This window comes from Abramis brama, assembly GCF_963993115.1.
Source record: "Abramis brama genome assembly, chromosome: 4".
Lineage (NCBI taxonomy): Eukaryota > Metazoa > Chordata > Actinopteri > Cypriniformes > Leuciscidae > Abramis > Abramis brama.
The window spans coordinates 57,320,156-57,344,674 of record NC_139966.1 but is presented as its reverse complement, the minus strand read 5'-3'; the positions used below and the strand labels follow the sequence as shown (position 1 = coordinate 57,344,674).

Here is a 24,519-nt window from a genome sequence, read left to right as displayed (position 1 = left end):
TGGGAGGAATAACATGGCAACATTTCCATAGGAATATTGATGTATAATTTCTTTGTATATTCAATTTTGATATATAATTTGTTTCCCTATTCACTTGTGTCTGATAAGCATGCTGTGTGTCCTGGTGTCTCAACAGTGGACATGTATTGATGTTTATTTACAAGCAATTTGAAAATTGATCAGATTTAAATGATAATTACAAAATATTATCATAAAACTGAGATGTATGGTCTCTGAGAAATTCACTAGAATATAATATCCTCTAAAGAGAGAGAGAAAAAAAGTCTATTCCTGGGTCTCAGGAGAATATAGATCAATTATGGAAAATAATATTTAACAGTATTATTTTCACTGTAATATTATCCTGAAATGTACATAATTCCAGTACAAGAATTAAGATTAAAACGATACTTTCCGGTTATTCTGAATTAATTATTGGATGTTCAAGAAGGGCCACAAATGCAGGGAGTGAAACACTGTATAGACTTTATTTGAGCACAAACACACAAAACAAACTACATTCAAAACACACATTTTCTTAAAGTGCTGGAAGAATTTCTCATACACAATCTGACACAAAAATACAATTAAAAGAACCATATCCCCCGCCCCAAAAACCATTACACATAAAATTAATATTTTATAATAATAACCTTTCTGTATAGACCATAACTCTTGATTAAACTGACACATATTTAGCATTATCCAGGATAGTGTGATGATAAAAGCTCAGGTGTTTATGGGCGTCAGTAGTGTTTGTAGAGGAGGTAGCAGATCATATAATAACAGCTGGCTGCTTGACCAACTTAAAAAAACATACAAATGAATCCGCCAAACTAACCCAATAAAGCCGTTCCTGGGCATCTGATCATAAACCACACGTACATATATTCCAACTATCAAACTTAAGGCACAAAAAACCCTAATCCTCTAAAATTGAGTTTAAAATGTGCTCAAAAAATGATGCAATTTGAGATTCAAAGGTGAATTTCGCTTTGGTTGCCGTAGAGATGCGTTCCTGCATATTATGGGCTGTCATTGATTTCCATCTACATATGTCTCTTATGTAAGGCGCTCTCAATGTACATATGAACTGGAAACAACACACGTGTATTTCAGTATTACGTGATCTGAATGCCCACAGCGCATCATACACGCATCACACACACACACACACACACACACTTACTGCAACATTCTGCTGGTTATGAGTGCAGAAGGAAGATATGAACATACAGTGAATAAATTATCAGTGGATCACCATATAACCGAATCCAGAGTCAAATCAGATCAGATAACAGACATGAACTGACTTCGACGAGTAACAGATATTAAACACAAATATGAATTTGTAACCATGCATAATTTTAAACAGACTTAAACGAAATCTATTAACCTCTTAGCTAAAATAATGATAATTACAATAGCAAAAGAAGAATAAAAAAACAAAAACAAGGTTGATTCCTGTAAGGTGTATCCGAGGCGATTTTTAGTATGGCACAAATGAGGCGAATGTTTCGACAGATGCAAAGAAAACTAAAAGATTATGGCATATTTAATATTGAAGTGAATGAAAGCGAGGCTGTTTGAGACAGACGTAACGGTCGTACTGTATTAAAAGTCTCATTTTCATGATTTCCATCACTAGAAACTAGTGCTGTCAAACTGATTAATCGCATCTAACATAAAGGTTTGCTTGTATAAATGTGTGTGTAAATATATACACGTATATTAATACATATATGTGTGTGTATAAGTTTATGTACGATGCGATTAATCAATTTGACAGCCCTATTAGAAACCTATCTTTCAAAAACATTCAACCAGTTAAATTTACAGCACACACACACACACACACACACCCTCGTTTTCATTCAAATCAAATTAAATATGGTATCCGGCACCATATCCATATGTGAAGCGTGACCCTCATCCCAGATGATTAAAATAAAATTAAAAGACTACATCTCCCAGAATTCTCAGTTCTTCACCCTTCTCTTATTGTTCATCTCAAAGTAGGGCTCCTCGCGCCTGCCGGGTTTAGTCCGTGCCGTGTGTTTGTGGGAAGTGCTCGCGGGTGCCGGTTTGAGCGGGATGCTAACGGCGGGCGGGTTACTGCTAGCTAAAGGTTTCCTGTGGGTTGTTTTAATGTTGACTGACGGGGCGGGTCCGGCTGAGCTCTGCTCTACAGATTTACCCTTCGGGGGTTTCATGAGAGGAATCGTCTGTTTGGGGTCGTTTGAACGTCCCTTTCTGGAGTCTAGCGCAGGGGAGGGAGGGCGTCTCTGTGCGAGGCGTGAGCGCGCGGGTCCGGTCGGAGGTTTCTGAGGAGACGGTGCTGAAGGTTTGGGGAGTTTGCAGGTCGGTTCGGGGCAGACGGGACTGCGAGGTTGAGATGGAGGTCCACGCGGACGCAGTTTGGTCTTGGAGCCGCCGGGGAGTTTCTGTGAAGTTGGGATTGACGGAGGAATTGGGTTTCTTTTCGGGATGGGTGATGAAAGAGGGGTGTTTCTCGGGGAAGAAGCGGGCGTGTGGAAGATCTTCTTGGGTGCGGGGGCCTTACGGGGCATGGAGGGCGTGGATGCTGGCGATTGGGCGTAGACACGCGGTGTGGGCGTGTTGGGTTTGGACACACACGTCATGGAGGCTGATGATGATGATGCTGCTGATGATGAAGAGGAGGACTCTGGGAGGAGGTTAACGGCTGCGATGGGGTCCATCGTGGGTGGCTGTGCGCTGAGGGCGGGGCCTGAGCCTGACGGGCCTTTCTGATAGGCCAGAATCTTCTGCTCGAGAGTCGTGAACTGCAGCACGCGGTCCGGGTCGTATTTCAGCAGAAACCCTTTCAGAGTGTCCCAACCTCCACCGACACGCACCATCACGTGCTTCCCATGGAGCATCTGAGAGAGAGAGGGAGATTAATTAGTAAGGAACCTAATGAATTTGCCACACGTTTCATTGGCATCTAGTGTAAAGTTTTATCAGAAAGCAAGATTTCACACAGCATCTGCTTGCTTGAATGTTTTACCTGATCTGATTTGAAGCGATTGAGTTTTTCTTAATAGCTTTGGCTCAAATCTTAGATTTGAATTTCTTATGCATTTAAGAAAACTGCATGCATTTTGGCACATATGTGCAATTCGCATAAAACTAAATGTAAATGGCTAGCTGAACAAAACTGATTTTCATTCTCATCTCAGACGTTGATTCTCAGTGAAATGATCAAACTCTTTACAACTTCTAAACATTCTTTCATCATGTGAGCCATCACATGCAAAAAAATCTATTAAATTATCAAAAATATGTCAGACATGCATGTATACTCCATATGTCTACATGACAATGTTTTGTTTACATGCATTTCTACAAAGATAAATATACTGTATACAATATATACAACGCTCAGTATGATACACAATAGCATTCTGCTAGACAAAACTGACTGTCGGTGTAAAAAACTGAAAGATTTTGCAGGGTTGTCTGCCATTATAAAAAAAAAAGAAAGTAACAATACAGTACGGCAAAAAAAATTATTAAATAATCTTTTCATTTTGGTCGCATTGGCCAGTTCAAATAACTAGGTTTTGAAGCATGAATTAAATGTTTTGGATGAGTTACTACATTTTGCAGACATGCAATAGAGTTAAACAGTTGTGACAATTGCACTTACAGTTTAGAGAAATTCACCCTATCGGTTTTCTAAATGAAAGTTATTGATCTTACTGTTGAACAATTCATGCATGCATTTTGTTTTAAATAGTCCTCGTAATGTAACCGGATCTTCTGGTAAAAATGAAAATCTTTCTGGTGACAAATGCAGAACTTCTCCAATCATTTAGTGCGCTTAACTCCGCCTCTGTAAGCTCACGCTCATTTGCATACACATTTGAGAGCCCCGCCCACATCTCAGCAGCCAATCAACAAACTGCTGCACAGAACCAAGTCCCGCCCTACATTTATTCTTTTTCAATCGTCAGTTACACTCTGTCACAATACTTTAAAGATTGTTGAACAGTCCCTAAAAGCTGCTCTTACCCTGATGAACAGGATCTTGCCTCCGAGCCTGTAGCGTCCCTCAGACAGATACTCAATGGAAAACTTCTGCGAGCAGTTACAGGGAGGGTCGTCCTGGTCCACACGATCCTACAAACCAAATGAGGTCGTTTAGGGGAAGAACAATTCACTCATTTGCAGTATGGGAAAATAACTGCTAGTTTGCAGATAGTGCATGAACCTCCAGACCCGGGACCTGAGGGCGTCCCACTGGTTATTTGGCCCAGAGAGAGTTTAAGGCAAAAAATGTCCCCGTGTGAAGCATGAAGTCTCTAAACAACAGCTGCTGTTTACACACTCAACAAACATAAGCCGCATCTAACAAATCTGATCAAAGTCACAATATATTTACAATATTTCAGATTATGTCAGTGATATTATAGTTTTTGGTAATACTTCCAATTAGATTTTGTTTCCTTTTTTTTGTTTTTGTTTTAATTAGTGCTGACAAATCGATTAAATCGTATTAACAAAAGTTTGTTAATATAATAAATTTGTGTGTGTGTGTGTGTGTGTGTGTGTGTATGTGTGTGTGTGTGTGTGTGTGTGTGTATGTATGTATGTATATATATATATATATATATATATATATATATATATATATATATATATATATATATATATATATACACATACACACACACACATACATACACACATACAAACGTTTATGTTAGATGTGATTAATCGATTTAACAGCACTAATTTTAATTTGAGTTAAAGTTTTAGTAATTTTGCTGTTTTTGTCTTTTTTATTTTATTTTATAAAATAGTTTTTATTAAGTTATTTGGTTTTAGTTATTTTACAGCATCTACTTAAACTAAATGAAAATGAGAAATGTTGCCTTGGCAAACTAGCTGAAATAAAATAAGTTTAAAAAGTTTTAAATTAGATTTTATCTCGGTTAGTTCATTTTATTTTAAGTAATGAATTGTTTTATAGTTTTAGTTAATGATAATAACCCTGGATTGAGCAAACAATTAAACTGTGAAATGGGTAATCATTTTCTACAGAAAACATAATAGCATTAAAGGGGTGATGAACTGAGAAATCAAATTTTCCTTGAGCTTTTGACATATAAGAGGTCATCATACTATAAGAATATCCTGTAAGTTTCAGAACTGAAAACGTCCTTGTTAGTCCAATAAAAGCTGTTACTGACACCAGGCACAGCGAACGACAGGTTTTTCAAAGTGGGGATCTATGAGGTCAAAGGGTATCAAACCCCGCCTCCGCAGAAGAAGATCAACGCCTACTTCAACACTGCCTGTTTAGCCCCGCCCACCGATTCACGCATTACATGAAACTCAGTGTTTCCCCTACCATTATATAAGGGGGGCGCCCCGCCCTCCTAACGGCTCCCCCCGCCCCCCTTGAAGTCAAGTAAATTTGATTTGATTTTCTTTATAGCGCCAGATTACGATTTGTTATTTTATTAAAAAAAACTAAATAGCCCTTAAGTAATATGTTATTTATCTTATTTCCACGATGGCATGTCTTTTCTGTCTGTGTTTGCGCGTTTACAATTATCCCAATGAGTGCGCAAGCGCGCACACTCACACACAAACAAACACTTGCGTCAAATACAGATGAGCACTAGCGGACAGAGCGCGCGGCGGGAAATATGTCGCTGAACTGAAGATGGCAACACTCGCTCTACTGCGAGTAGCAGCCGGAGTAGCTCTCCTGCTCCAAGTCTACGCCCGTTTCACACATATTTAGTTTGCAGTGCGTGTGCGGTGAGTATTTTTTTCCGTACCCATGTTTACAGAGCTTTCACACTGCACGCAGATGCAGTCCGTCGATGATCGATCTGTTCCAGTTGCGGTGCGTATACAGCAGTGCAGCGATCGTTTCCGCACCGAGTCTACTTTTGCCGTTTATATACTGTCTATGATTTCTGCTGTGCTGCAAACGCTGAATTAAAGTGACAGCGCATGTTTCGTGGTCAAAATGAACACAGATTGACCTGAAAATGTAGTAATTCCACCATAAGTGCGATTAATTAAATAAAATGTAGTAATCTCACCATAAATTTATTTAATTAAGTACTACTTTTTTCACTTTAAGACCGGGGTAAAGCAAGGAAAACTACAATTTACCTCAACAAGGCGACATAATGACATTCGTGGAGGTGGAAAAACAAGTTCTTTGTGACATGCAAGATTTATTGTATTAAAATTTAAATGCAAAAGATTTTAATATAAATACATGGTTAAATATTTTACCACTTGCTTGAGCAACTTTATATATATATATATATATATATATATATATATATATATATATATATATATATATATATATATATATGTAATGCATTGAATAATACATTGTTTAAATTGTGTTTAAACATGAACGCGCGTTCACAGCAGTGCTGCGTCTGACAGGATTATTCTCTCCAATAAATGCATCATAGAAATAAAAACTTCTCACAAAAAAAGCCCATTTAAAATTTGTTTGTCATATAAATGTATTAACTAACATTAACGAACAATGAATGAGCAATATATTTGTTAGTATTTATAAATCTTTTTTTAGTTGTTAGTTAAAAAATAAAACTATTTAAGCTCTGGTCCATTAATATTAACAAATACTTCTATAAATTTAACAAAGGTTATTTGCAAAAGTCAATTTTAAAAATATTTAAATATGTTTTTTTTATTTTTTTAAAGAGATATCTTATGTTAACTTTTTTTTTTTACATTTGTGTTTTATGTTAACTTTTACAAAGCATTACCCTCCCAGACAACCAATTAATGAGAGATAGATAGATAGATAGATAGATAGATAGATAGATAGATAGATAGGATGAATGATAGTGTCTGTGTCAATTTTCCCCAACCAACCCCCCCCAAACCTGTAAACCTAGGGGAAACACTGAAACTCATTATAATATGCAAAACTATTATCCAATCATAGCAGTGGGCGTTTACTTCCAAGTCTTCAATGCGGCACGCCCATAAAAACCGAGCGTTTCAGGAGCTAGGCTCAAAACCAGGGTAGAAAATAGCCTATTACTTTTTCATTTTGATGTTTTTGAATGTAAAAACCAAGCGAACGTCATAAGTTGACCTCAGACATCAATATAATTTTTTTTAAAAAGCCAGTTCATGACCCCTTTAACGTTTTAGCAAATTCTAAAATCTCTTAAATAAATACGATTATTTTGGATTCTTAATACGATTTTAGGTAAAATAGCTTGAGTAAAGAAGCAGATGTTTATAATCACTTCCAATTCATTCGTTGGACTCATTGGGAGGTCAAGTTGAGTGCATTGCATTGTGGGAAACAGTATTACAAACACACTGTGCGCTGCGATATACTGCACATTTTCCAGGTATTATCTGGATAATGTATGCATAGTGAAATTTGCCATTTTATGCACAGAATACAAACTATAAAAAGACTAAGACGATGCTTCAAATGTGTGTGATACTCACAGCGTGATACAGCGCTCCGTGCTGACAGCACACGGTGAACGTTTTCACTGGAGAAGAGTGATCCGTCATCATCAGACTTTCCTCCAGGTCAATTTCCTTCTCCAGTTTAACCAGAACCGGAGGCTCCACCCCATACCTGAACCAGTCACAACACCGCGTCAACAGACTGTCCGACCAGCAAATACTGCGTTCATAAACTGGTTTTTAATTTGAGTTTTTGTTCTAACCAGCTGATCACAATATAATTGTTAATTATGCTATCATATACTTGTGTATAATTACCATTTAATGGTGATTTTCTCAAACCCAATGTCAAACCCAAATCAGAATTTCAAGGTAAGTAATCACAATCAGATGATAATTATCACAAAATAAACCCTTTCACATTAGACATTATCCTTGATTGTTGTGTTATTCTAGAAACGCTTTATAATTTCACTTTGTTTTAGATTCTCTAGGACACAAAATACAATAGCTGCTCTAAGCACTGAGCCAATCGACTGTAATCCTGTAAAATCCACGTAAATTTGCCCCTGACCTCTGACCCCACAGCACAACCAGACATCTGTCACTTGTGGGATCATCATCAGAGCCGCTCGACTTACCTGGAGACGATCCGTCCGATCTCCAGCAGGCACAGACACACCTGACGAGGGTCTTTGTGCAGAACTGTGTGTGTGTGTGTGTGTGAGAGAGAGAGAGAGAGAGAGAGCAGTCAGTTTACGTCAAGGTCACTGCAGGTCAATAGGGTCACATTTGTAATGAACAGATATCACCATACTTTCCCCAGTTGATTCATCACCGTACGTTAGGAAAATTGATTTGTATTAATTCGTGAAGTTTTCTGAAATGTTATTTTTAAATAGGCAAACAAGGCTTTATTCATTTAAAAATGCACAAATTTTCAATCTAATTTTTGTTTTGTGATATTCATATAAAAATAATCATGTATCATAGCAAGCAGATCTATGAAATCAGTTTTATTTCTTCCCAAATTCCTTTTTTTTTCTTTTTCATTTGATGTTTACTGGTTAAAATTCTATTCCAAAATTCAACAAAATTCAAATTCAAATTCAAATTCCATTTCTTTAAATTATAATACTCAAAAAGAATGTCTAATCAATTGAATTCATAAAAAGTAAAGAAAGAAAGAATAATTCATTAAAATAGAATAGTGTCCCTATTAAACGTGTTTTATTTTTTCAGAAATTCCATACTGACTGTTTTAATGTGTGTATTATGTTTTAAAAACATTTATTACCAAAAAACGGTGGTAATCAAATGCAGAAAACAAAAACTGTCAACAGTCAGAAAAAAAGAATTATATAGAATTTTATATAAACGAGTAAAATGATTTATAAACAAAGATATAAATGTGAATAAAGCTGTAAAGTTTGGTGAATGTAAAAGGTGCTGAAGTGAAGATTTCTAACTCAAAACAGCATTTAAAGAGATGTATTACAATTTTAAATCTAGACACAAATAAAGTGCAATAAAATAAACACTTAAATGTCTATTTTGCATGTTTTCTTTCCACTAATCTGAAAGAAGACAAAATATGGACGCAAAAAACAATGGTTTTGCCTGTACTGTCTTGCCTTAAAGTTTCAAATCGTTTCAAATGTAAAAAGAAGTACTATATAATCATACTTTCAGGGCTTAAAACTCCAAAAAGACAATTTTTCTAAACCAAAAACTTGATTTCGGCCACACTGAATTCGGTCAGCTCCCGTCCCATAATGCACAGTGACACATGGACTAGTAACTCGCACCAGGGCCGTCAGGTTAGTGACTTACACCCCAGATCCCTCACACTCATTAAGATCGGGGATTTACGGAGAGCCGAGGACGTTCGGGGCCGCATCTTAACTGACGTACACGGCCACAGATCCTCTGAAACGATTACGGCCCGTTAAACAGCTCAGAGAAAGACACACTAGCACAGGACGGACAGAAGGACGCTGGTCTCGTTTTAAATACATTAATTTAGCCAACATGATTAAAGTCCTGTTCTAATGGACTACAGCGAGAGACTGACGGACGCTGGCAAACACTCAACACAGTGGCTAAGTCTCATTTTTGTTACAATACTCATATAAAAATGTAAAAAATAAATCATAAAAATCTATGAAATCAGATTTATTTCTGGTAACACTTTGCTTAAAGCCTTTATATACACTCACCTAAAGGATTATTAGGAACACCATACTAATACTGTGTTTGACCCCCTTTCGCCTCCAGAACTGCCTTAATTCTACGTGGCATTGATTCAACAAGGTGCTGAAAGCATTCTTTAGAAATGTTGGCCCATATTGATAGGATAGCATCTTGCAGTTGATGGAGATTTGTGGGATGCACATCCAGGGCACGAAGCTCCCGTTCCACCACATCCCAAAGATGCTCTATTGGGTTGAGATCTGGTGACTGTGGGGGCCATTTTAGTACAGTGAACTCATTGTCATGTTCAAGAAACCAATTTGAAATGATTCGAGCTTTGTGACATGGTGCATTATCCTGCTGGAAGTAGCCATCAGAGGATGGGTACATGGTGGTCATAAAGGGATGGACATGGTCAGAAACAATGCTCAGGTAGGCCGTGGCATTTAAACAATGCCCAATTGGCACTAAGGGGCCTAAAGTGTGCCAAGAAAACATCCCCCACACCATTACACCACCACCACCAGCCTGCACAGTGGTAACAAGGCATGATGGATCCATGTTCTCATTCTGTTTACGCCAAATTCTGACTCTACCATCTGAATGTCTCAACAGAAATCGAGACTCATCAGACCAGGCAACATTTTTCCAGTCTTCAACTGTCCAATTTTGGTGAGCTTGTGCAAATTGTAGCCTCTTTTTCCTATTTGTAGTGGAGATGAGTGGTACCCGGTGGGGTCTTCTGCTGTTGTAGCCCATCCGCCTCAAGGTTGTGCGTGTTGTGGCTTCACAAATGCTTTGCTGCATACCTCGGTTGTTTCAGTCAAAGTTGCTCTTCTATCAGCTTGAATCAGTCGGCCCATTCTCCTCTGACCTCTAGCATCAACAAGGCATTTTCGCCCACAGGACTGCCGCATACTGGATGTTTTTCCCTTTTCACACCATTCTTTGTAAACCCTAGAAATGGTTGTGCGTGAAAATCCCAGTAACTAAGCAGATTGTGAAATACTCAGACCGGCCCGTCTGGCACCAACAACCATGCCACGCTCAAAATTGCTTAAATCACCTTTCTTTCCCATTCTGACATTCAGTTTGGAGTTCAGGAGATTGTCTTGACCAGGACCACACCCCTAAATGCATTGAAGCAACTGCCATGTGATTGGTTGATTAGGTAATTGCATTAATGAGAAAATGAACAGGTGTTCCTAATAATCCTTTAGGTGAGTGTATAATGCATTATAAAGGTATGTTATAATCTTTTCATAAATAATTGTAACCAAAGTTAAAATGCATTGTAATATTAGCAGATTCCTTGTTTCATCTGAAATAGGTTGTTCGTCATGCATTTAATGAATTATACTTTCTAAAGGTGTAATAATGAATAAATACATTAAGTATTATAATGTATTATAACTGTGATGGCAATTAGTCATGAGATCCTATAATGCATTACAAAGCATAATGCATTAAAAAAATTCAAAGCATATATATATATATATATGAAGAGACACATTTTATATATTTACATTTTATATATAAAATGTAAAGTGTTTCCATTTCCCATATCATATCATATCATATTTTATTTTTATTTATTTTTAAATTCTGTGTTTTCTGGTTTAGTTTTTTTTAATTTAACATACATTTTAAGCGCCACAAGTAAATTGTGATGATAAAGTAATAAAAAGAGCACAACAGTGGTTTACTGTTGAACTTAAAATGTGGATGAAAAATGATGATACTCATTCAAAAATAGAAATTAGGCGATGCACAAACTATTTAAATCTTCTCATGGCTGAATAGGACAAAAACCAGCTGTGGAGACTTTCACATTTTTCGACTTTTTTTGCACCTGGTCAAAAGTTCTCAAACTGGTTTTCTTACCCAAACCCTCAGACTCAAACAGATACGTCTCATCCACTCCTATATGACGACACCAGGACAGAAAATTTGCAGTGTTGTCCCGGGCGAAAAACGATCCAGGGGAGGCGTTTTTCTTGAAGTGGATTTTCTTTGAGGGAAGCTGTTAACAAAACAGAGACGGGAATTACAACCAAACAGCCCTGCGGTTATGAGAGCTGCACTGCCGGCCGGTTTGACATGTTCCTCACCCACCTGTGTTTCTGAATCCTGCGGGATTTTACTCTGAAGAACTCCAACCAGACGACACAGTTTGACGCCGTTGTCCAGCTCCTCCATGAAGCGTTCGGCTTTCACCTGCTCATCTGTACAAACAGAAATCTGTGTTTCCATGTTGTTGACTTGAGAATGACTCGTCCTCATGTCCTTCAAAACCTGTAAGACTTTTGTTCATCTTCAAAACACAGATTGTGTCTCTTCAGAAAATTTGGACTAAACCGCTCAATTAATTTGGATTAGTTTGTATGATCTCTTTATGAACTTTTTGAAGCGTCAAAGTGGTAGTTGCGTAGACTGTCAATGGAGGGACAGAAATCTCTCAGATTTCATTCAAATATCTTCATTTGTGTTTCCGAAGATAAAAAAAAGGTTTCTAACTGTACGTACACACCGCCGCCAACTTGAGCTGCAAAGAAGCTCTGGCCACCCTGTCAAGGACGCTTGTCAAAAGCGTGGTGTGACACTTTTCTTCTCCCATGATCGAACATAGATGCTGCTACGTCAGAGCGGCCAAAGCGTCAACAAGCTTCCCCGTACTGAAGCTTGTTGACGCTTTGGCCGCTCTGACGTAGCAGCATCTATGTTCGATCATGGGAGAAGAGAAGTGTCACACCATGAAATGTAAACAGAAAAAACAAGCAATACATTGACACTAGAAACCTTTTATAATGACAGCATTTTTATCATTTTGGTCAGGAAAAATAAAATAAAATCTCTCTCTCTCTCTGTCTCTCTCTCAAAATCACATGCAAATGCTAAACTTTCACTCTATGATGGTTAAACTGTGCAATTAATCCGATAATGATAGGAAACCCAGCAACGGCAATGATCAGCTTCTCCTCCATTTTCTCGGAACTAATGTTTTTGGTAGGAACGAAAGTTTACATCGTATGTTTCTCCGGAATCAGTCAGCGCGAAGGACGTCTATATTCCGATTGGTTGCTGGCGTTTTGCCGCTGAACCCCGTCATAGCTCATTACCATAAAGTTGAGCTACTTTCAACTTTCTCATTGATGATCTGGTTGCTCAAAACGACAAAAACGCGATGGATTTGACGCTCCTTGCAGCTGAAAGCCAGCTTCCATTGAAAATTAATGAATTCCGGTAACTTTGGAAGCTCAAGTTGGCGGCGGTGTGTACGTACAGTTACAGGTTTGGAACGACATCAGTTTGAGTTGAGTAAATGACAGAATTCTCAGAATTTTTGGGTGAACTATCCCTTTAAGGCCTCAATATACTTCAAGCAAAATCGAATAACGAACTGATGTGTCATTTCGAACAAAATCAGGCCAAATCGTTTAGTTTGGAGATTAATTGGGGAGTTCGAAACCGCTTGCCAAAGCGAACTTTTGGGAAAAGTTTACACTAGCTGGTAAACACCTTCGAACTACCATTGGTCCATGTGGAGATGATGTAATAGGTAGGTGTGGCTCTGAGGCTCCACCTACTTTGATGTGAAAATCATTTCTTCAGTTCAGTGCGTCGAGGTCAGACGACCGCGAGTAGGAACATGAACACACTAGAGAGCTGCTTTATAGTAGAAGCTGAAGTTGTAATTCTAATTGAAAGTGATACTGTTTTTTCATGTTCAATAATGTAAGTCAATACACTGTATAAGTGCTATATAAATTAACGTAACGTGACTTGACTGGAGTGCCGACTTGCAGAGCTCGTGCAAACATCCACATCACTTTGATCAGATGCTTTCTGAACTGCTGAAAAGGCATTTCAAACTTTTTTTTTTACCCCCAAGTGAAGAACGAAAAATAACTATTAAAAAATACATAGAAAAAAATATATTGGTCAATCAGCAAAAATACCCTTTAATTTAATTTGCATCATTATGCCATCATGTGCTGGTCGATAAGCACAGTGTGGTCACATTTTAGTATTTAGTTCAAATTCCTCACTGAAAGAGGACTATGGGATTACAAGGACTTAATCTAACAAACAGAGCAACAGGTTTACGGGTGAACAAGCTTTTCTGGGTGACACTTTTCCTTCAGGCCCACGTAGGGCATGTAGACAGACAGGTAAGGGCAACACCCTCTATTATCCTACATAGACTGAGGGATTGAGTTCTTGTATTCTGGGGGTCGTATGTCAGCGTTATACAGAGCATAAGTCATTTCCCACACTTCTTTGCTTGATTTATGGGGCTTTAGGTTTCAGTTATTTGACAAAAGGAAAAGACGTTTAGGCTAATAATGGCAGTCATTCTTATCTTTGATGCACTGAGAGCGTATTTATTTTGCATGAACAGATTTACCCAGCATGCCGCTGAGCCAGATGGCGAGATCCTCCTGCATGGGCACCAGTGTTGCTTCGTGTCGCACGGACAACCACTGGTCATACTGGAACACATCAGCCAAACCTGGGCCGGGCCTGGGCGAACGCAGGCTTCGAGGGCTCTGTAACGGGACATCGAACTTCTCGCCGAACCATGCCTGAGACAGAAAGAGGAAGAGCAGACAGATCAGCATACACACTCAACTGAGACCAAACACACACACACAAAACTGTCACAATGACCCCTCACACGGATTCCACGCTCCCTCTCCGGAAAGAGGGCGACCCTGCTGAAATCAGGACAGTTTTGCAAACACTCATTCATCAAAGTGAAGCTAACCAGCACGACTAATCAAATAACACACTTACACAAGGAGGAGAGAGATTCAACACAATAACATTTAGATAAAACTAGTGCTGCACAGAATAAAAAAAACAATAAAAAAACAGAATCTTTGATTTTGGCAGAAATAGTTTTAGAGGGCTGACCGAAACTTTAACATTTTGCTTGCTTTTTCTGATTGGTGCGTTTTGACTGTCATTAGTGATGTTTCCATCTAGATATTGATATGCAAATTTTGGGATATTGCATAAAAACAAACTGCTGGATGGAATGCCAACATGTTCATAAATTCTAAAAATGCAAACAATTTATTTTTCTTTTCCCGTTTTATCTGATAAGACGCACATAAACTATGATGGAAACACATTTACCAAATATTTATTTGATATATAAATAATATCAATTTGAATGTTATTCAAATTGAATAATTTGATGGATTATCAATACCTTGATGCACAAAAAACACACAAAAATAAATAAATAAATAAATAAAAATAACGGGATGCTACTATTGGATAACTGGACTAACCAGCAGATCATTTCCACTGCACAGCATCTTAAATGTTGTTTTAGCTATTCTGAAATGCCTGAGCCAAAGTCTGTCATCAAAATTGTTGACCTCCCAAACAAGTCTTGCACAAATGGAAGAATTTGAAACAGCTATTGAACATGGAAACAGCTAATGTCTATTTCATGCAGTCAACTTGGATAAACTACAACATGTACACATGTCCGCTCTGTGGACACTAGCGCTGGGATGATCATATTGGTTTCTAATTTTTAATCAATCTTCATTTTGATGAACCGAGATCTTTTAGTCTGTGCTTTTTTCTCTCTGTTGTTGTGTGAACAAAACTTCACTTAAACATTATTTGTAGCACGCCCACCATCCAATGTTACTTTTGATATGAAACAAAGTCTGAGCTTTCAAATTCTGTCAATTTTATGATGAAATTCAAACAAATGTGGTTTTGACGCTCTTTAAAGTGTTAGATCGCAGCAGCCACGTCACGAACCGATCATCTCAGCTCCTCTTTACTACTAGTTACAGCACAAAATAAACACGTATGAACATCAGAGTGCATGTTGAAAGATACAGTTCAATTTAATGAAATGCATTATGTCTCGTAATCATTTTTAACCAGGAAAAGATGTCAGTAAAACAGCTTGAGAACAATGTCACGTTACACTTACCTCAGGAAAACCATTCAAATATCCATAGCTTGTTAGAATCATTAAAAGGTTGATATAAAAACTGCCTTCTGTGCAATTTAAATGTTTATACACAACTTTTTTTATTTGAGTGTTGATTATTTAAAAAAATCGGATTAATTAATTGATTATTAAAGTATTTTCAGCTAAATGAAAACTTTGTTTCGGTATAAAAAACATTGATGCATCACTAGAAAAAAACAATGAGCTTTGTGAACTTGTGATAAAATCTCTCACAGACTTTATTTGCGCTTTACACAAACATGCTTAAGTTAAATACTTGGTTTTAAGCATTTAAACAAACCCTGAACCTTGAGTATGAGCAATACTAATTTCAATGCTTTAGAAATGAGATTGTTAGTGGTATTTGCTGTCTCACATTCATACGGCCCCTTAGAGACTGAGGCGGAACATCTGTTTGATACACACAAACAACACGACCATCCACACACACACACACCAATAATCAGGACGAGCAGATCTTTAAGAGAGCCTGAATCACACCTCTGTGCTGCGTATGACTGAAAAACGAAAGCACATTTTAAAAATCACACACATAAGCAGGGCAGGGCACTCCGAGAGAAATCCCATAACCTCACTGCTGCTTTAATGAGCATGAATCCTGCCGTTCCCACACATGCATCAAACTCCCAGGAGGAACAGAGCGAGCGAGAGCTTCAGGCTCCTACTAACACACATATGGAGCGTTTCTTCTGCCCGTGCACAAAGCCTGACTAATTAAACAGGGAAGTGTTTGCATGTGGGGTTGTTCTGTGCATATTACATAAAACATCCAAAGATTATGATTCCACAGCAGATTACGGTCAGCTCAACTCTGCTGAAGTTTTATTGAATGTTAATCTTTGATTTGGTCGCTAACTCAATGCAAACACCTACCCTGCCGCCGGTCTGGTGTGTTCAATCTCACATGCATCCGGCGGCATTACATAATGTGGTCAGTTCACACATGAAGTCATATATAATTACAGATGCACACATGCTGAATTACCCATCAGTTCTGATTCAGGCGGGATGGTGTAAAACAAACAATACAAATCAGTTTGGAAAGTTCAGCAGATGCAAAAATTCTGAATTATCTGAAAAAATAATAAATGTAAACGTTCAAACTATGAGCCGGAGCACCTAAAACTGTCTGTGGAGATGCAGGACCTTGTCCCGCCTTTTCAAAAAGCATGCAAAAGCACATAAATAAAACATAAAAAGGCATGAAATTGTACCTGCAAACCAGCCTGAACCGCCATCATTAGTTACGAGAGAGATTCACGTCCACATTCTGCAAGAGAGACAGACAGATACTGTTAGAAACACACACACCAGTTATTTCCTGTAAACAGAAACACACACACACGTCAGTTTACTTGTCTTAAACTCTGTTGGACAATCAAGTATGTGTTAAAATATGTTTTAATAACCCCCCCACCCCAATAAAAAAACAAAAAACAAATAAAGAATGAGGAAAAACCTAATCACTGTGACCAAATAACCAGAGAGAAAAACAAAGAGAAAGACGGAGAGAGGCGGCAAGATTAAGACAGTTCAGTCAACATAAGCACAGCTGAGGAAACAAAGCAAATGTCTCCTTTCACTGAACACACACACACACGCACACGCTGTCAGTGACAAGCTCCTGTGAATCCTAAAACCTCCATCATCTCCATCAGACCACAGAGACGCTCACCTGAGAAACACACTCAGAAGAATCCAGTCCAGAAAGTCCACCTGACCTGACACACCTGAACACAGTAGATCCCAACACACACACACACACACTCTTGCAACAACTCGCTGACAGAGGATATGAGCGCGGGCGAGAGAGAGAGAGAGAGAGAGAGAGAGAGATTGACTAATGAAGTCGCTCAGCAAACCCCCATCCAATCCCAGCCAAGCATTTACAATGGCCCTATTGTTACAACCCCCTCGATCAAACACACACACACACACACACACACACACACACAGTCCAAGGTTCGATCGCTCGGGACGTGCACAGTCCTTCACAACAAACTCCTCCACAAAAGAATCTGAAAATTTTTTGAAGGGCACCAAGAGAACAAACAATCGCGTTCTCTCTTCGGCCAGACATAAAACACCACAGAGAGCGGGAGTTAATGGAACAGCGTGAGCGCTTGAATCAAGTCTGTCTTCTGTGCACTTCAAGCCCACAAAATGTCACGCAGCGGAGGAGAGGAGAAACAGAAGAACACACACACACACACACACCACAGAATTGATGGCTGAGGCTTATGAAGTGGGTGGCAGTGTGGCTCCGGGTCTCGAGGGCCACATTCCTCTAACGGCCGGTGGAAAGAGTCTGTCACTAACGGACACGCGTCTGACTTTGTTTCTATTTCTAAAGTCCACTGTCTCTCTTTAAAGGAAAAGAGCCGTTCCTCCTCCCTGAAATTAAAAAAGTCATCATTTACTCACTCTCATTTACTCAAAACATGCAATTATCTTTTTCAGACAAGCAGATATTTAGCAGATTCTTAAAAGTAGATGGTGACTAATATCTGAACTTCAAAGTGTCATAAACAAATGATGAAGATTCCGAAAATGTTTAAGGCAGAAATTTTAAAACACTTTAACAGAAAAGAGTGTTAAAATTCTATTGATTCTTTTGCGTTTTATGTTCCATGGAAGATCAAAGAAAACATTTGAAATGATGCATGATGATTTTTTTACTGGGTTTTTTTAAGACGGCTAATTAAAAGTTTCAACCCAAATCTCATATTTCCTCCTGTTATGAAAGAGAATATAAAATTTAACAGATTCTCAAAAGCAGACAATGACAAACGGATGTCAAACTTCTAACAGAACAAAAAAGGTATCAGAAAAATATCAACGAATTGTGAGTGTGTTAAACTTGACAATTTTTTATTTTTATGTATACATGAGTCTGGATTGGTTTTGAAATGCACTTTTATGTAGCTTGACAGTCCTTGGACACTTTGTTGGAATTTTAAAACATTGAAAAGTGCATTCAAATTCTATTAATTATTTCCTTTTTTTATTGCATTTGAAACAATATTACATATATATGACCCTGGACCACAAAACCAGTCACATGGGTACATTTTTTGAAATTGAGATTTAAACATCATCTGAAAGCTGAATAAATAAGCTTTCCATTGATGAATGGTTTGTTAGGATATGACAATATTTGGCTGAGATACAACTATTGAAAATCGTGAATCTGACGGTGCAAAAAAATCGAAACATTGAGAAAATCTCCTTTAAAGTTGTGCATTTATGTTCGTGACTGTGCTGCATTCACTCACAAAAATAAATGTTTTATATATTTACGGTAGGAAATTTACAAAATATCTTCATGAAACATGATCTTTACTTAATATCCTAATGATTTTTGGCATAAAATAAAAATCAATAATTTTGACCCATACAATGTATTGTTGGCTATTGCTACAAATATACCCGTGCGACTCGAGACCAGGGTCATAAATGATGACCAAATCCTAATTTCTAACTTTCAGTCCAAATCACACACAGATAAAAGCATGAGTAACCTCTCAGCAGACGATCTGCTCGTGTAAACGGCGTCCTAATAAAAGACACACCCACAAACACATGGACAATATAAAGAGTGACTTTTCCAGCAGAAATGAGGCTGGGCGGAACACAAAGCGTTCTAGCGCTGTAATCCCACTATAATGAACGTCTGTGTGAGTTTCAGTCGATTTGTCGCTTTAATTAAATGCAAAGACACAAAGGGAGCGAGGGCTGGGGTGTCCACATGGTTCCTCAGGTCATCACATAATCACGTAAGAGGATCACGCTTCAGACGCTGCTCTTCCTCCCTCTCGACACGTGGCACATGCGTGTGTGTGTGTGTGTGTTTGTTTGTATACGTGCACCAGTGGCTCGCACATGGGTCCCAAAAAAGCCGGCCATCAATCAAAGCCCCTCCCCTTCCTGCTCTTTTGTGGCTTTGGTTGTGATCTTAATTGGCCTGTCAGTTGCTTTCATTAGTAGGCAGACATCTCAACACACACACACACACATACAGAATTAATGGTCCCGGAGAGGATGGTCGTCTGATAAACCATGGGTCAGAAGCCCATCCCCCGTAAACCAGATTAAAACCCCTCTACACCTGCCAGAAGATCCGGATCAGTCTCAAAACAAGCACACCTCACACACTTCTGCTGAATGATAAAATAAGGGTCAGGATTTGGGAATAAATAACCCCGACTGAACAGATAAACACATAGTGCAGGTGTGCAGTGAGACAAATTCAGTGTATTCGGCAAGAGACACCGGCTGCGTCTTAATCTAATGCTATGGAAGCTTGTTTCCGCCACAGAATAAAACATAAAAAGGTAAGGTAATTGCGACTTTTTATCCCACAATTCTGACTTTTTATCTCAGGATTGCGTGATATAAAGTCACAATTCTGACTTTTTTTCCTCAGAATTACATTTATATCTCACAATTCTGACTTTTTATCTCAGGATTACGTTTATATCTCACAATTCTGACTTTTTATCTCAGGATTGTGTAATATAAAGTCGCAATTCTGACTTTTTTTTCCTCAGAATTACATTTATATCTCACAATTCTGACTTTTTATCTCAGGATTATGTTTATATCTCACAATTCTGACTTTTTATCTCAGGATTATGTTTATATCTCACAATTCTGACTTTTTATCTCAGGATTATGTTTATATCTCACAATTCTGACTTTTTATTTTAGGATTGCGTGATATAAAGTCGCAATTCTGACTTTTTTTCCTCAGGATTACGTTTATATCTCACAATTCTGACTTTTTATCTCAGGATTACGTTTATATCTCACAATTCTGACTTTTTATCTCAGGATTACGTTTATATCTCACAATTCTGACTTTTTATCTCAGGATTACGTTTATATCTCACAATTCTGACTTTTTATCTCAGGATTACGTTTATATCTCACAATTCTGACTTTTTATCTCAGGATTACATTTATATCTCACAATTCTGACTTTTTATCTCAGGATTGCGTGATATAAAGTCGCAATTCTGACTTTTTTTCCTCAGAATTACGTTTATATCTCACAATTCTGACTTTTTATCTCAGGATTACGTTTATATCTCACAATTCTGACTTTTTATCTCAGGATTGTGTAATATAAAGTCGCAATTCTGACTTTTTTCCCCTCAGAATTACGTTTATATCTCACAATTCTGACTTTTTATCTCAGAATTGCATGATATAAAGTCGCAATTGCATGTTATAAAGTCAGAATTGTGAGATATAAACCCACAATTCTGATTTTATTCCCTCAGAATTACGTTTATATCTCAGAATTATAACTTTATAACACGCAATTGCGAGTTTATATCTCACAATATTGAGAAATAAAGTCAGATTTGTGAGATGTAAACTCACAATTGTGAAATAAAAAGTCGCAATTATCTTTTAAAATGTTTTAAAATGTAAAATGACGGAAACAAGCTTCCATAGTCCCACAAGACACATGTGATGCCCAAAAAAATGTTCGAACATACTGACAATGACCCAAAATTCAGTCTAGTTAGGCAGATCACTAGGTTTTGAGACGCAACCATTTGGTTGCCAAGGCAGGGGTCAAATACTTGACACAACAGGCTTTAGAGAATCATAAGTGTAATCCCTGTTGAAAAGGAGAGAAGAAAAATACTTTCTCATGCTTCTACAATTACAAAACAAAGCAGCATTTGATCAAACCAGAGCTGACTGACTGATCCACGCAGCTCAACCATAACAATGACCTCACCGCAATGATTCAGAAATAAAATATCCAGAATTGGTAGAATATCCAGAGTCTAAAACATAAAACTCTTCAGGGCTGCGTTTCCCAAAAGCATCGTATACCAAGTAGTTTGTAATGGAGCCAATGGTTCGTATCTAGTCAGGCTTCTGATGCTTTTGGGAAACACAGCCCGTCCCAGGCTAGTATAGACTATATTTATAATGGCTAATGCTGATATTGTTATCTTGAGAACAGGGTAGCTCATGACAAATATTAAAATGGCCAAATATCAGACTAATATATGAGTTTATTACTAGTACAGGCAGCTCTCTAAAGAAGTCGATTAACAAGGAAACAGGCACTTGGAAAACAATGGCGATACTCAATGGCATAATGCAAACAGAAGCCGATGTCATGGTGATGCAATGACATGTTATAAGACACTAACAATCACCCAGAGGGTCCGCTGCACCCCCGTCCCACTAATCATCTGCTCCCGGGTCATTAATAAACGAGCAGTAATCCAAGATTCATAACAATGACCAGCATGTGCACCAGAGATCATGGGAAATTAATCCCAGCATTCATTTATTTCAGGATTTCCCCCCCTTCACCCTCCTCTTGAGCTCGAGGACCCCCTGATGAGACGCATCACGCAGATGGCTGGTGAGATTGCAGGAAACGGTGTGTTTTCGAGGCGGCTTACATGTGCTAGTGTTCACAAACATAACAACAACCAGAAATAAAGTCGGCATGAAATGAAAATTCACATTATTTACTAAATGCATGTCTTATTGCGAACAATCCAAGGTCTACTGCCGTTACCGGAAGCCAGTGATTATGGTTTATAAAGTTATAAATATGGATATTTTTCTTACAAAAGCACATCGCTTCGCTTCAGAAGAACTTTATTAACCCCTGGAGCCGTATGGGTTACTTTTATGTAGGGATGCACCGATATGAAAATTATGGCCGATACCGATAATTCTTTATTTAAAAGCCGATAACCGAAATATTGGCCGATAAATCTAAATCCAAATGTTTATATAATTTTTGAGAGACTGGTTAAAAAAAACAAAGTCTCACCATTAAAATCCATGTCCCAAACACACAATTATAATGATCTTTTCATTATAATTTTATGTAGCCGATATGACAGACTGTTGCACTTTATTGTGTTTTCCTTTTTGAAGTGATTTCAATCATATTTCAAGCAATTCAAAACCATCATGTTGAAGTTGAACAGTGTGCATCTGAAGCGTCTCAGCTTAAGGAAATAATCCAATATTTATCGGCTTTAACATATCGGCCAAATTTTCTTATTGGGCCGATAACGATAAAATTGAAAATCAATATATAGCGGCCGATACCGATATGGTGGCCGATATATCGTGCATCCCTACTTTTATGATGGATGGATGCACTTTTTTGGGCTTTAAAATATCAGTACCATTCTCTCATTATAAAGCTTGGAAGAGCCAGATTTTTATTTAAATATAACTCCGATTGTGTTCGGCTGAGAGAAGAAAGTCACCCCAGATGGCTTGAGGGTGAGTAAATTGTGGGATAATTTTCATTTTTGGGTGAACTAACCCTTTAATATTGTAGTGATGTACCAACTGGGGTTTTCCAGCCCTAGTATTATCCATTTATATGGTTTTAAATGTCCAAATATCAGCGGCATAGTGTTGTCATTGTAAGCATAAAAGCGTCTACTCCATAAATAGTTATTCACAACACAGCACAAAAGAATAATTCAGCTTCCTGAAATGTTTCCCTGGCACATTCAATCTGTTAACAGCACTTCAGCATGACGGAGAAAGTCTTTGGTGATAAACAGAAATCCCTGCCAGAGCTCAAGGACATGCTGAAATCTTTATGGATGAAGTTCCCATCAGGAAACACCTGCAGTTTTACCCTCATCTGTGTATATCCGGCACACATCTCTAAAAGCATCAGATGAACATCATAATGAGCAATTTTAATGAGACATATGGCTGAATATAGGACAGTGTTTAACATGTTTGGGCAATTTCACTGTCCCTTGTAGAAACATGTCTATCTGTCACTCACCACTGACACATACAAAGACACACAGCTCAATATTTTGAGCTCATATACTCAAACCATATAGATGTGATCTTAATCTCAAATATGCGAGTTGTATTTTTATTTTTTAATGCACAGTGATTCATCACGCATTTTCCATGGAAAAGTCATGTAACTTCATTCAAACCTCCTCCTCTTTTAGTATAACTGCCAAACATAAACAACAGAGACCGTCTTTTATCACTTAAGTCTGGTTTGTTGACATTTTATTTCCTTTTCTGAGGAAATTCACTTTTAAAACAAGCACATAATCTTCAGAAAAACAAAGTCCCCCCCACCTCTCACTAACTCCGGACTGGTTTCGAGGGTTTGGATTGAAAAAAACAACACGAATAAACTCACCAGCGTTAAATATGTTTGTTTAGTTGTCTCAGAAACTAGTTGTTTCTCTTCAGTTGACTGAGTTTGATCCACGTTTCGCTCCGCGGATGCAGGGGGGCGCGCGCGTGGGTGCGTGGACGCGCATCAGCTGAATCTCGGTTGCTTGTTTGCTTTTCCTCCAGGCGACTTGGAATGTTCAGTTGAGACGGATTCGCGGTTCAAAACAGCCAATCAGAGCGCACATCAAAAGACTCAATGGAAAGGGGCGGGGACATGAAAGCAGGTGGGCGGAGCTTCTTTCAACGCGGTACTTCATAGGACTGAAAAAAGGGAAAATATACAAGAAATTAACATAAATGGCCGCTATTTTATATATTTTTATAACTCAAAATCAAACTTTATTTGAATTTGCTTCAGTACAAGAATGTATAAAAAAATAACAATAGATAGCTAATACATAATATAGAAAATGTCAATGATTAAATAAAATAATTTTATAACCCCTCAAATAATTAAAGTTATTAAATAAGTAATATTTTGAAGAAAACGATATTAAAATGACATGTAATTCTAATATCAATGATATATTAAAATATTTTAAGATTTGCCTGTGCCTATGGTTAAATAAAATACGTACTGAATTATCCATCGCACTGCTTTTGTGTTTCTGTGTGGGAAAGTGAGCCACTAGTGTGAA

The 24,519-nt window shown here is 37.9% G+C and overlaps 1 protein-coding gene across 3 annotated transcripts; it reads right to left on the bottom strand.

Annotated features, from left to right (window-relative positions):
- Positions 1-469: 469 nt before the first annotated feature.
- Positions 470-24,519, bottom strand: gas2l3 (growth arrest-specific 2 like 3). 3 transcript variants are annotated; one of them, XM_084110984.1, is made up of 10 exons: positions 24,460-24,519; positions 23,844-24,142; positions 16,876-16,931; positions 14,063-14,240; positions 11,770-11,879; positions 11,539-11,677; positions 8,103-8,166; positions 7,498-7,633; positions 4,036-4,143; positions 470-2,900 (listed from the first exon to the last, which is right to left on the bottom strand). In XM_084110984.1, exons 3-10 carry the CDS (start codon positions 16,900-16,902, stop codon positions 1,980-1,982), a joined length of 1,683 nt encoding a protein of 560 aa, XP_083967110.1. In that variant the 5' UTR covers positions 16,903-16,931; positions 23,844-24,142; positions 24,460-24,519; the 3' UTR covers positions 470-1,979. The 3 variants fall into 3 exon arrangements, with proteins under 3 accessions (XP_083967110.1, XP_083967111.1, XP_083967109.1); XM_084110985.1 differs by lacking the exons at positions 23,844-24,142; positions 24,460-24,519 and adding an exon at positions 17,337-17,467; XM_084110983.1 differs by lacking the exons at positions 23,844-24,142; positions 24,460-24,519 and having other exon boundaries at positions 16,876-17,068.

Coding starts and splice junctions, on each gene's coding strand:
- gas2l3 (XM_084110984.1), bottom strand. CDS start 16,902: ATGATGGCGGTTCAGGCTGGTTTGCAG. Junction 14,241..16,875: donor CGGTTCAGGCTGGTTTGCAG/GTACAATTTCAT, acceptor TTTCTGTCTCAG/GCATGGTTCGGCGAGAAGTT. Junction 11,880..14,062: donor CTGGCTCAGCGGCATGCTGG/GTAAATCTGTTC, acceptor CTGTTTGTACAG/ATGAGCAGGTGAAAGCCGAA.